Genomic DNA, 13,265 nt, shown 5'->3' with positions numbered 1-13,265 from the left:
ACACTTTTGGGTAGGCTTTCATTTGGAAAACGTGGCCTCGTGCGCCGATAAGGACGGACCGACTCCAAAGATTGTCCCTTTTTTTTTTTTTTTTTTTGGTCGCGAGGTTGCGGTCGTATTGGGTTGTTGCTGCACGTTAAAAACAAAACAAACAAACAATTTATTACAGATCGAATAAACGTACGATTGTGTTTCTGGCGGAGTTTTGCGACTCGTGTTTTAACAATCAACAACAACAACAACAAAACTCGACGTCTTCCAGATATTTCACGACGGTCGATGGCTTTGACTTTTTCCAGTGCAGTTTTAACCTGAGAATGTGTCAGAGCTCTTGTTAGTTTTATTGCATTTACGCTGCCACGGTTTCATTCCTCAAACCCAGATCTTATGATCACAGCTTTCAAATCCAGTTTGTTCTGAATTTGTTCCCACAAACGCACAGGAAGCGAAATCCACAGATCTGCGCTTCCGACTGCGTTAATTGCTAATAAAAAAAAACACCAAAGTTTGGCTGATTCACTGTGATTGGTTCCTCATCACAAGACGGTTTTAAAGTCTGCGAGCTCTTTATCATACCGCACCCACATGTAGAGAAACCGATGGGAGGAAGAAGCATTAATGAATCTAAAACTTTGAAAATGGGTCGACAATAATATTAAAACTACACTATGAAGAACATATTTTCCCCTCTTACAAATGAAAAGATAAATTCATAAACAATAACTGACATGACTTAGTATTTTTTTTTTTAACACTAAATCTAAGTACGTCACAGACCAATGTTTCAATGATTTTATCAGAAAAGTTAAAAGAGAAATAAACGCAACGTGTCTCACCAGAAACAGAAAAATACAATGTGCCATTATTCTGCAATACTACCTTTGGCCACAGAGGTCGCTGTTCGGCAAAATGTTATAGTCTTGTTTTAAGTACCCTCAACTCTCAGTTAAAAAAAAAAAAAAAAAAAAAAACTAGTTTACTCCTTTTATTGTTTGATACTTCACTAATAACCAATGACACGGGGTCTTTGACGCAGGCTTGACCGACATCATCGAGAAGAGCAAACAAACAAAAACAAAAACAAGAGCAGTTGCAACGTGCTGCTGTCGCCATCTACGGGCAAAGAAAGAAATAGCTGATGAATTTTATGAATCGTAGATATTTTCAACGTCCACTATTTCACAGAATTCAGCCAGCTGGTTAGCTTAGCTTAGCACGGACCGGGAAACGGGAAGAAACGGCTCCCACGAGGGCCCGAAGCCGACAGAATAAACAGCAGGAGGCCCGTAATGCGGTCTAATTTTTTTTTTTTTTTACAATTCGTGAGAACCTCTGTGTAACGTGGTCATGTCCTCGAGGGGTTTCGTGTCAGATTATTTCTTTTCTATGCTAAGCGAAGCAGCCGCTGGCTCCACCTTTATTTATATTTAGAAAGTGGCATTCTTAATAGTCCTTATCCAGCTCTTGGCAACCGAATAGGCGTACACTCAAATTGACAAGCTTCATACATCTTCGTCTTTTAAACATCAAATACAAAAACACACACAAAGAATACAAAGAGCTAAAAAAAAAGAAAAAAAAAAGAGAAACCTTTGGCTGCGACACACTCACCTCCTGCTGCTGCTGTTTACTCTTCCTGTGGTTGATCAAAGTTCACACGAACCATTATGGCTAAACATGAGTTAAGTGTGCGAACGTTTGAGCCGGTCCACGTCTTCGATTAAAAATACACACCACAAAAAAAAAAAAAAAAACAAGAACAAAAAAAAATATCACATTTTTTAATAATTGCATTTTATTAATTGAAAACAAAACAAAACAAAAGCAAATAAAAAAAAAAATAAAAAAAAAAATAAAAAAAAAAGAAGAGCAAAAACAAAACGGTATCATTAGGCAAGACAAGGCGAGAGACACTTAAATAAGAAGAGTTCCATGTCGGTGAGGGCAAAGGTGAAGGTGGGCTGATGTGGGTGGAGGGGGAGGTGGGGGGTGTGTAGGGGGGTACTGTTGGATGGGACATCTTGGATTATGGACACTGTTTCTCACTGCAGGACTGGCAGGCCCCGTTAAAGGGAGGGGGGGGGGGGGCTCAAAGTAGCAGGTCGGAGACACTGAAACACCAGAGAGAAAGGCACTATCCAGAGAGAACAAGAAAACAGAAACCAAGAAACACAAACACGGTAAACAAACACAAACACACGGGACCAGACCAACAGATTTCAACGTTTGACAAAAAAAAAAAAAAAAACAACTAAAAAAAAGTGCTTTACCACACAAGGACAAAAAAAAAAAAAAAAAAAAACAACAAACAAAAAAAGACAAACAAACTCTTTTACATCATTTAAGCTGATTTCTCAACTTTTATCATAAAAGACAATCTCTCAGTTTTCTGAACTGTTAATCTGTGCCAGCTGCAGATCTGCACTGGTGATTACACAATGTGATTATCCAAACTCAGCCTCTTTGCTACGTGCAGGTATAACAATGAGGAGAGTGTCTCTGCGTATGCATGCATGTAATGAATGTGTCTGAATTATGCGTGTTAACTACCTGTACACATCCTCATTCACCGCTCTTTTGTTTGTTTTTTTCTTCTTCTTTTTTTTAATTTTTTTTTTTTAAATAAATGAATATTGACAACATCACTATTTTTTTTTTTTTTTCTTCAGCATGTCTTTTTAAAATCCCTTGCGTGGTTTGTGTAGTTCAGTTCTCCGACCTTGCTTCCCTCATGTTTATGTCTATAGACTCAGTCAGCTACATTCACTGCCCAAGTAAAATGGCTGCAATAAATATATTGGCTTTAAAAAAAAAAAAAAAAAGAAAAAAAAAAAGGTGGCTGACCTTTAATACAGGAGTTCATAATACAGCTTCTGCAGCATTCGTGGCTCTAACTTGCTGGTCGACATCAGCTTCCTGACAGTTTTTCTTTTAGAGAAACTAACTTTACTTTCCTTTGCGTTTGAGACAAGAGAAACCTTTTCAAATGGAACTTGTGACCCCTCAAATGTCATGCCGTATTAATAACTGAGAGCCCTCAGATTCAGAAAAGGAAAAAAATAAAACTTGACTTGACAATTCGGCACATTCTAGAGCTACTAGGTCTTTTCCAGACTAACAAGAGGATTGAACATAATTTACAAATGGAAAAAAAAAAAAAAAAAACAATTTGTGATGAGAGGTAAAACAGACAAACACATACAAATATATAATATATATTCTTAAAAAATGGATTCTCTCTATACTTGATTTATTTATACAGCCGATGGCTGATGTACAATGCTCACGTGCCAATGATCTTAAACATGGAAACTTCTTGTATTGTTGATGGCATAATTTTTTTCTCTCTCTTCCTTTTGTACAATTTTTAAAACCATTTCTTCTTTTTTATATTTTTGTTTTTTGTTGTTTTCTTTTAAAACAGAGTTAGGATTTATCGGTAGGCATTTCATTTAGGTGATTAAAACAACATGCGGCAAAGAAAGAAAGAAAGAAAAAAAAAAAAAAAAAAAAAAAAAAGGCAGAATGTTAAGAAGTTAAGGAGACGACGGAAGCAGCTGTGGGAGCGGTAGAATCATTTGGTTATCTTCATGGTTGGTGCACTACGCTTTAGTTTCTCTGCATTTAGATTTCCCTCAAAGACAGTTCGATCCCCGCTGAGGCGCTCACTGGAGAGGTGAACGTTCTCCGCGCAAATAAAAAGTTGATTTTGCTCGGCCGCCGCCCACCGCGACAGCACTACTCCTCTTTTATCTCTCTCTCTTTCAGCTGTTTGCGTTCTTCCTGTCTGCTCCTCTTACGGTGGGATGGCCAAAGAGAGGTGGAGGGGAGGGCGGGAGGGGTGGGGTGGGGCGGGGGGAGTTCGGCGAGGGAGGGGGTGGGGTGGGGGGGGGGGGGTTGGGGGGGAGGTTGATGAGATCAAGAACGATGATGATGATGATCATGATGATGGTGGTGACGGTTGCTGTTGTGGTTTGTTGGTTTACATGGTCTGACTGTTTTACATGTTCCGATTGACAGGCGTGACGTAGTTGCGGGGGAACATGCCCGTTTGGCCGTGGCAGCCTCCTTTCCACCAGTTGGGGTCCGAGTTGTCCAGGACCTGGATGAAGTCGCCGCGTCGGAAACCCAGCTCCCCTTCCTCCTGCGGGTCGAAGTCGAAGAGCGCCTGCACGTATGTGGGATGCTGAGGGGTCGGAATACGGAAAGAGACGTTACATACAGATCAGACCGAGATGGTGACGTGGAACTACTGAAACATGGTGCCCAATCTGAAATGTCCCGACTTCTGCGCAACTGCGTGAAATAATCTTGCAACTTGAAAACTTGCCGTTTTACTTCTTAAATGCTCCAGAGTCTGGCGCTGGGAGATTAGATAATATCCACGATTGTAGTATCAAATCTTTTGAGAGGAGATCCTCCAGGGCTTCCTCACTGGCCCCTCCCACTATGTCGCAGCCTCCCCTCCGTCTTACCTGCGACCTCCTCCTCCTCCTCGTTCATTTTGACATCAAAATTAACTTGAGTCTCGCAAAAAGCCAGTAGAAATGCGAGCGGCTCGGTTCTCGTTCATCACAGAAACAACCCCGGATGCAGCGAAGCCGGGCGGTTACACGCTTTGTCTACAAAGTCGCCAAACTAAAAGGTGAGCCGAACGTTTTTATAGAAATCAAACACAGCGAGTTGCCTCCACATTTCTTTCTCAACCCTCTCCCAAATACATTTTAGATTCAGAAGACCATTGCACATCACCTTCGCTGTGGGCTGAACAGCTATATATATATATATTAAAAAAAAAGCCTGACTACTGCCAGGAGGCTGGCAGCAGTATGTACATGTTCTACACTAAAGTAATAATATATACACAATATACTGGTAAATTAGACACTTTTTTTTTTTTTTTATGGCCCAATTAGTTTTAAAATATTTGCAATTCACCACCCAAACGTTTGGTGAAATGTGGGCACTGACTGTACAGCGTTACTTCTCTTATTATTCTCAAAATAACACTAATGCAAATTACCACATCATCGGCCGACCGGCACGCGATGTCACCGCATAACCTCAGCGAGTAAAACTGGGGGTTTACATCATTCTGTCAGACGTTGCTGTTCGGTTTCCGTTTATTGATATTAGTTTCAGATGAGGTGATAAAAGATTCTCACTGCATCAGCAACAAATTACATTAAGATTCTCACCAGTTTAATCTTCTTTTTTTTTATTTTTTCCCCCCTTTCTTCCTAATTAGTATCGCATTGAGTATGTAGTTAAACAATGGGAACATGCTGCTTGTTGTTGTTGTGGCTTGTGCAGTGAATCATTGTGAATAATTTTGCTTGGGGGTGAGCCAACATGTTAAATTGGGTGCATATAAAACACACTTCATCACCCAGACCCCGGAGCTACAATACCACGATTGTTTTTTTGTTTTTTTTCTTTCTTTCTTCTAGCCAAACAGGAATTATGCGTCTGTCTTGTCTTGAAGTTCATTCATGTCTTCAGAATGAAATCTAATTACAGAAAGACTGTGGTCCATTTTTAAAGGTGTAGTGAACTAAACCGCGAGACCTTGCATGTAAACGACCGCAGAAATTACACACTGACTGACGCTCTTTTGACTCCTGCCATTTTAATGCTATTAGTGGTTTTAATGGCAAAGAAAAGTACCTATTCATCCACTTCAGGGCATTCACGTGATCATGTGATCACCGGACGTAGCTGGCATTGTTCTCGTTCCGTTTCTCCCCGGTAATAATTCACTTTTACTCATCTACTTTTTACCATCACAAATCAAGAGTCACTAAACTACCTCCAGTCACAGCGTGAGGAGAGACTCGCTGCTCAACGGGCCCTCGGCCACGCGCGATCAGCCCGGCAAACCAACACCGACTTTTCTCATCCACAACTGACCCTGAATCTGAGTGGAGGGTAAATCTCGATCTGTACGTGTATGTATAGTTCATTAAAAGGTATGTTGTTAAACACATCGGTCACATCTGCAAAGTTGCTATACTTTACCATCTTGTAAAATATCAAAGGAGACCATAATTTAACATATTTTTTTTTTTTTTTTTTTTAGCTTTTTGTTTTTTACCCAGATGTGTTTTCATTCTAACGTCCAGTTCGGACCAAAGATTCGCAACGAGGTGATTTGAAACACGCAGCATTTTAAAACCGTCCAGTTCACGGCGCAGAAACCAGACGAGTCGGGGAAACATGTCCACAGCAACGACTCTCTCTGCTTCTGGTTTTAGCCGACGGCTTTTCAGGCTTTTTCCTGACCGGATATAATTTGTAGCTTCTTAAAACGTGAATGAGTGATGGTGAGTTACTTCCAACAGTTGCATTTCAAGTTGTGATGAAATGGCAAAAACATAAAAAAAAAGTAGAAGGGTCGAGAATCTGCTTCGGCCGAATATTAACGGGGGCTTTTGCACGTTTATGCCGTGAACCTGAGACGGGAGTCTCCCGTGATGGTTTTTCCAGAGCAGTTCGGCCGTGTGGTCTTGTTTAAGTTACTTTTAAGGCTCGTGTCGTACAAACTCAGCGGTTCCTCAACTAAAGTGACGAGACGATCTCTTCTTTCTTCCGCCCATTTCGATCAGCTTCCAGGTGGCAACTGACCTGACTGACTTTTCTACCAGCTGATTGGCTGTTGAAAGGAGGTGCAGTGCGCTGCACTCTCGAACTAACCATTGACGACCTGACAAGCTGAGTGACGGGTGACACCGTCAATCGGCTCGAGTGAGGCGGAAAATCGAAATCACTTTTTGTGTCATTGTAAAGCTTTGTTCTGAACTGGGCTTCAGGCGGGTCATTTCTTACCTGGGGCACCTGCTCTATGTCTCGCAGAAAGATCTGCTGATTGCGGGAGACTGAGGTGGAGCGGTGGTAGTCCACCAGCTCATTGAGGGAGTTAAACTTCACCACCCATAGGAAATACTTTCCGGCCCCGTCGCGAAGAACCTTGAAGTGCTGGACGTCATTTCCAAACCTGGAGAAGTTTGCAGAGAGGAAAACTATGAGGGGGAGATCTTCGGCGATTAAAAAGGCACTCTTTCCAACAGCGGGTAAGTTGGTTTGAAGGCGGCGCACACATTTAAATGAATAAAACACTCCGACACAAACCTCACTTATCAAACCGGCACGTCTCTGACAGCTCTGTAAGTATTAGTCAAATGAATCAGCGTGGCGGTAACAGACTGACATTCAACAGTAGCTGACTAAGTGGAAGCAGGGCAGTCCAGACTGTAATTAAGATGCGTATCTTGGCATCAATTTTACATGTACCCAGTTCTCCTTCCCAAAATGTCTTTCGGGAAGGACAGAATGAACAAATACAGATAAGAGGAAGTGAGCTCTGTCTGTGTCAGCTGAAAAAGTAAGTACTCAAAGGGCTGACGTCCAACACGCAATACTAATAATGATCACAACTGGCAAACACTGGTCACTAGAGGGCCTCACTGAGACTTCAGCAGAACAAGGAAGTGGTTTTGCTGATGACTCAAAGAAGCCAAGCACGGAAACTTATGAACCTGATCAGTTGTGGAAAAACTATTTGCTGATATAGAGATACTATTAAACATGTGTTTAGAGAATACAGAAGAACCGGGTGTGCGACTCATGGTTTCCCTGTGTTACACCTGCGCGGTGCTACTTACTTCACAGACAGGGAGAAGTCCCCCGGTGCACTCTCGCTCTCCCTGATGAGGAAAGCCCCGTCGTGCCTCTGTTTGTTTAGCATCTCCTCTGCTTTGGCACGAGGAATCTTCCCAAAGAACCACCTGGGGGAGCGACAAGAACACAAGTGGGTGTGAGGTGCCCACGCTGACCTAAAGATGCCCATGTGACTTCGGTACATCTCTAAAGGTTAAGCTCAGAAAAACCCACCCACCCACCCACCCACACCCACACATACATACACATACATACATACACAGACACGTCAGCTCAGCTAAAGTGCAAGTCTGTGGACGAAAGGAGGAAACGGTGGGGGAAACAGAGAGCGCGTGCAAGAATCCTGCAAACAGCTCAGCCAGCTGTGAACTTATGACACAGCTGTGCTAACCACTGATCCACCCAGCAGTGCAATGCCCACATTCAGTTGCATACATTTTACACAGAATTAATGCAACTCTTCACTTACTCTTGATTGGTCGTTGGCCCATATGTACAGAGAGTTCTCTTCCATGGACAAAAACACAAACGGTATGAAAAAAAAACAAAAAAAACAAAAAAAACCACGTGGCCAGTGAAGCTGCACTGTCCTCTCATTATACTCTGAAGCAGATCAGCCCTGATCCAGTTATAGTGGCAAAGGCAGCAACACAAATAAATATTGAGTTCCTCAATTTTCAACATTTGCACTCACAAAACATTTATGGTCTTAAAGTGTGCAAACTGAGAAGCAGTAAATAACATATTCAATTTGAGATTTAAAGTCGGCTCAGTTTTGAATTGCTATTAAATGCCATACATTTATTTTCAGCTGCATTTGTGCCACTAGTGCATCAGCGTGAGAACAAGGGAGAGTTCTAAAAGGTGGACCGAGGGAGGAGGAGACAAAGCAAGTGAAAGCCTTTTACGAGTGTAAATAATTAAAAAGTACAGTCGGCCAAAAGATGACATCTTGGCTCCTTTACACATAGGTGGAAATCAATAATGAACTGGCCAACTCTTAATCCCCTTTGTGTCTGTGCCTGGCAGGACAGCGAGCCCACGCACAGGGTCTCTTTCCCCGTTTGATAAAAACGATATCAGAGCAATTAGCGGAGCCGAGGAAACAGGAGGCGGACGGCTGGCATTACTATCAGCAGCATACGCACGCACGCACCTCCACCCCTGTCAGAGGGAAAGCATCCACTCCTATTCTCACACAGACCTGAGCATCGGCCACACAAAAACAATCACTTCAGTCGGGGGGTTGGGGGTGGGGGGTGGGGTGTGTGTGTACAAACAGAGATGACCGGGGCATGGAGCCGAGCCATGCTCTTTTGTGCGCCGCTATATAGCACAGCTGTGTGTGCACGTCTGCTGGGATGTGCGGGTGCCTGGTGCTTCGGCACTTCATTGTCACCCCAACAGGGGGGGGGGGGGGGGACGGGGACGACGACGACACGACAGACGGACTGCGGCCGTGTTCGCGCTCCGTCACCACTAGTTCTTGCTCGCTACTGTTGTACAGTATGTTTTTTTTTTTCTTTTGCAACATCTATAATGAAACCACATCCTACCAACAGACAACCAAATGCTTAAGCTTGATTACTTCTGATGACTGTAGGTCGCTGCAGTTCTGCATTTTGCCCCCTCCTCCCCCAAGCAGTAGAGGAAGAGTTGTTCAGGGGATAAATGAACACACACATCGACGACCTTATAATGTGCGTGTTTACATATTAAACAAATGTGCTGAAACGGAACATCGTTTTTTTGTTTTTTTTTTACACTAACTTTGTTATCCGAGTTCCAGATCACAGCGAGGCAACTTAACAGATCTGTTCGGTAGTAGAAATGCCAAATACCTCCTTGCAAAGAGCACCACCTTTCCTGCCCTCTTTGATGTGGTTGGAATACCAAAGTGATACGAAAGTAATGACGGATTTAAGTGGTGACATTTACCTCTACGGTAAATGTAATTTCATTTAACTGTTAAACTGGGATATGCCGACATAATACACACTCCAAAATCGTCCCACAATGTGAAAGTCAATTCCAGTGATTGGAAGAGTATAAAGAGTAAAACCCCAACAAATAATTTAGTTAGATGTGACGCAAAATGTTATTATAAGTGCAACCTTTGTGTTGAAAATGTTGCTTAAAAGCTGCAAACCTCTTGAGAACCATCATTTTAATGATTATGTGAAGTTCAGATGTATGAGGCCAACCTTAAAAATTGATTCCCCATAACTATAATAAAGACTGCCAACACTTGAGAAGAGTATTATTGTTACACTAGTACAAACAGCAGGCAAAAAAAAAAAAAAAAAAAAATAACAGTAAAAAAAAAAAAAAAAAAAATCAAAAGGAAAAGCCCAATTCAATAACAACCACCCCACAAAAATAAATAAATAAAAAAAGGTACATCTGATGGCACCACAGCAATGTTGCAGGGAGGTCAATATTCAATTAAATGTAAGAGGCCTGAAGCACATTAATAAAGAGAGAGCCAATCTGGCATCGAGTGGGTCCACGGGTAATGTCCTCTAAGGATCCTGACAGGCGTTGTCTAAAGTGGTTGAACGCACACGCACACGCAAACACACGCACACACACACACAGACACACACACACACACACACAGACACACACAGACACACACAGACAGGGCTAAGGCAGCGTTAATGGTAACAGACGGTTAGAAATCAACGGTTATGACCGATCATTTTTGGGGCGGGGGCAGAAAAGAAAAAAAACACAATAAGCAGAATGTGATGTGTAGTTTGAGACATGTACAGCACACTTTCACAGCTACGTAACAGATCGCAATACTTACGGATGGGCTTTCATCTCTATGTAATTCTTGGGGATGAAGCCGTCTTTTCCATTTAGCTCTGCCTTGTACCAGTTCTGATCGCACTCTTCATTTAATACCTGGTGTTGACAAAAAACACAGACGAGAGAAGAGGATTCATTCAAGGTTAGTGCCTCGTATATAATGGAGCTTCGCGGCGATTGGTTGACATGGTTGAAATTCCCGTGACCTCCCGGGGTGCGTGTGCTGTACGTTAGAGAAGCGGTCAAAGTCACGACATATGTGCCACTCTGTGTATGCGTGTCTACGCGTGTGTTTGCTTGTGAGAGATGCTAATCCTCGTGCAAAAAACTAAATGGACTGTTTTTGTTTACAACAGCTGATCTGACATGATGTCATGCTTGTTCCATTCATATTTTGACCTCTTTGATTTTTTTTTTTTTTCCTCCCTTCAGTCGAAACTTAAAAATGCCCCTCTTAAAGTAAATGACGCGTCACCAACTGTGTTATGATTAGCATATTCAATGCAGATGGTTTGGTTGTCATTTCTAAAAGCAGATTAAATGAAGAAAAAAACAACAACAACAACAACAATAATAATATCAATAACGAGGAAAAGTAGCGCACTATATGCTTCCTGAAATCTGAACTGCATTTCGACAACTTCTAGACGTACAATTTTTTTTTTTTTTTTTTTTTTAAAAGGCAAAATTTGCGGTAGCCCCGAGTCACCCGAGCCCAAACTTGAATGGCACTACAAAAAGCAGCCGGAGCCCCTCTGATACCATCACCCTGACCTGTGGCCGCCAGAGACCAGCAGGGCAAGAAGCCTGAGAAGAAACAGAAAAGGATGCGATTCACATGTCACAACCGAGCCGTCGCCGGTTTGATTCTTTGAGCAGCTTGAAGTAAAGCGGGACGAGCGCATTAATCTCACCCCGCTCATCCGGTCACAATCCTGCATCGCGGAATGTTTCGTTTCTACCGAGCATTACGTGAGGAAAGTCTTTTAAAAGCATTTTCTTTCACCATCTTTGACTAAATCTCCTCTGCATAATTTGAAGGGGGAAAAAAAATAAAAAAAATAATGTGTCACAAGTATGCAGCATCACTGCACTTTTCTGCCCCAAAAAAGCAGACAAATGAAAAATATCACATTTTAGCCTTAATACCCGTCAGGCTTTTCCCTCAAAATGTGCTCAATGTTTTCCTCAATTTTTCACTCGCAACTCCACATATCAAACAAACTGTCCCTTTATTAACTAAATTACAAATGTTTCCCTTCGCTTCACTCTGCCTTTCCCCTGAAATTCATAGTTTAGCCATAACCCTTTCAAGGCAGCTGTCCAATTGGTCGGTGCGCAGTGTGAGTGACCTGGGTCTATTTGCTCCAGTGAGCCTGCAGAATGCCAGCTGTCCCTCCTCTCCCCCAGCTGCTAACCCTGCACAAGACCCGCATTACTGGATGAGGGAGTGGCCTTCGACCAAAAACAAAAAGTAGGCCGCAATCAGTAGCGGGAAGGCAGATGTGTCTATATGTGCATGCGTAACAGTGGATTTACCGATACTGACAAAAACTAATACGGAGAGATGGGAAGTGGCAGATCGGGTCGACGTGGTCCTGACTGAGCCAAGACTCAAACAAAGGCTCTCGGCCTCCGGGCTGCGTGTCGACACACCAAACCGACCTTCAGGAACGAGCGTCTACAAAGGCCGACCGATCCAATGCTTTGTGGCTTTGCAGCCGGCCGACTGCCGTCGCGCAGTTCTCTGCACGCAGATACCGTCAGCCCACGGGCGACCGCTGGTGAAGGACGACAAGACAAGATGAGAGCACAGCCGTGCAAACCCTCTGTGTGAGGCTGCACTCGGTCAGGAGTTGCGCGTTGACCCGCTTGCACGCCAACGTTCGCTGCTTATCCCCACTCGTACGTGTACCGCATTTCAATCCATCCAATAGTTGAGGGAGATTTCAATAAACTCCAAATCGGCAGAGCAGATCCTCTCGGGAACACGGATGTCCCGCACCAAAATGTACAGCAATCCATCAAAACAATCGGGAGATATTTTTGCATGTAACAAAGAGTCAATCTGACTGCCCGAAACCCCAATCTGTCTAGATATAATGCCAGCATAGCTACAAAAAAGAAAGTGAAAGGTGTGATGAAACCACAGTTAAATGAGTCATTCACAGCCCTTTGGTGAAACTGAAAAGTGTCAACATGCTCAGTGAGCCAAAATGCCGTCGGTACGAATCCCACAGGTCGTGCCAACATGCCAAACACGCACACCTCGCAAGAATGGCGCGATTACCGGTCAAATTGAACGCCCAACCACCAAATGCCCACATGTCTTTAAGATACCGTTAACTCCGAAAAACCCCCGTTTCTACTTCCTGCCAACAACACGTATTGTATATTTGCGTCAAGATAAAGTGTTGGGATTTCACCAAGCCCTGCAAAGTGTTGTCACGTTGACCGCCGAGTCACAGGAAAGCGCGGTGCGATACACGAAAGCAGCACCCCGGGTCGCCCAGCGAGGAGCAGCATGTGATGATTTGCCCGATCTCTTTACGTGTAAAAACTCTTCCAGGGAGTGTTTGTCTGCCCGGAGGCCGCCGGAGCAGCGCCGAGTGAGAGGAAGAGGTGGTGGGTAACATTAGCTGATGGGGAACGCGGCAACAAAATGTCTTCACGTATTTTAAAACCAAGTTAAAAGCAACAAATACTGTGGGAGTACAAAAAAAAACCCCAACAACAAACAAACAAACACAAAAAAAGGTTGCTGTTGTACAGCG

The 13,265-nt window shown here is 43.2% G+C and overlaps 1 protein-coding gene across 1 annotated transcript in view; it reads right to left on the bottom strand.

Moving 5' to 3' along the window:
• Positions 1 to 972: 972 nt before the first annotated feature.
• The window catches only part of grb2b (growth factor receptor-bound protein 2b), a 33,742-nt gene continuing 21,449 nt past the window's right edge, over positions 973 to 13,265 (bottom strand). The window contains exons 3-6 of the mRNA XM_069149451.1: positions 10,490 to 10,587; positions 7,662 to 7,784; positions 6,826 to 6,994; positions 973 to 4,186 (exon numbers count right to left, since the gene is read on the bottom strand). Of these exons, the coding sequence (XP_069005552.1) occupies positions 4,001 to 4,186; positions 6,826 to 6,994; positions 7,662 to 7,784; positions 10,490 to 10,587 (576 nt within the window). The 3' untranslated portion in view covers positions 973 to 4,000. The remainder of the gene's footprint in view (positions 4,187 to 6,825; positions 6,995 to 7,661; positions 7,785 to 10,489; positions 10,588 to 13,265) is intronic.

The sequence above is a fragment of the Embiotoca jacksoni genome, unplaced genomic scaffold (assembly GCF_022577435.1).
Source record: "Embiotoca jacksoni isolate LCO1_2020_lvr unplaced genomic scaffold, fEmbJac1.0.p SCAF_15, whole genome shotgun sequence".
NCBI lineage: Eukaryota > Metazoa > Chordata > Actinopteri > Embiotocidae > Embiotoca > Embiotoca jacksoni.
This window is presented reverse-complemented; position numbering and strand designations above follow the sequence as displayed.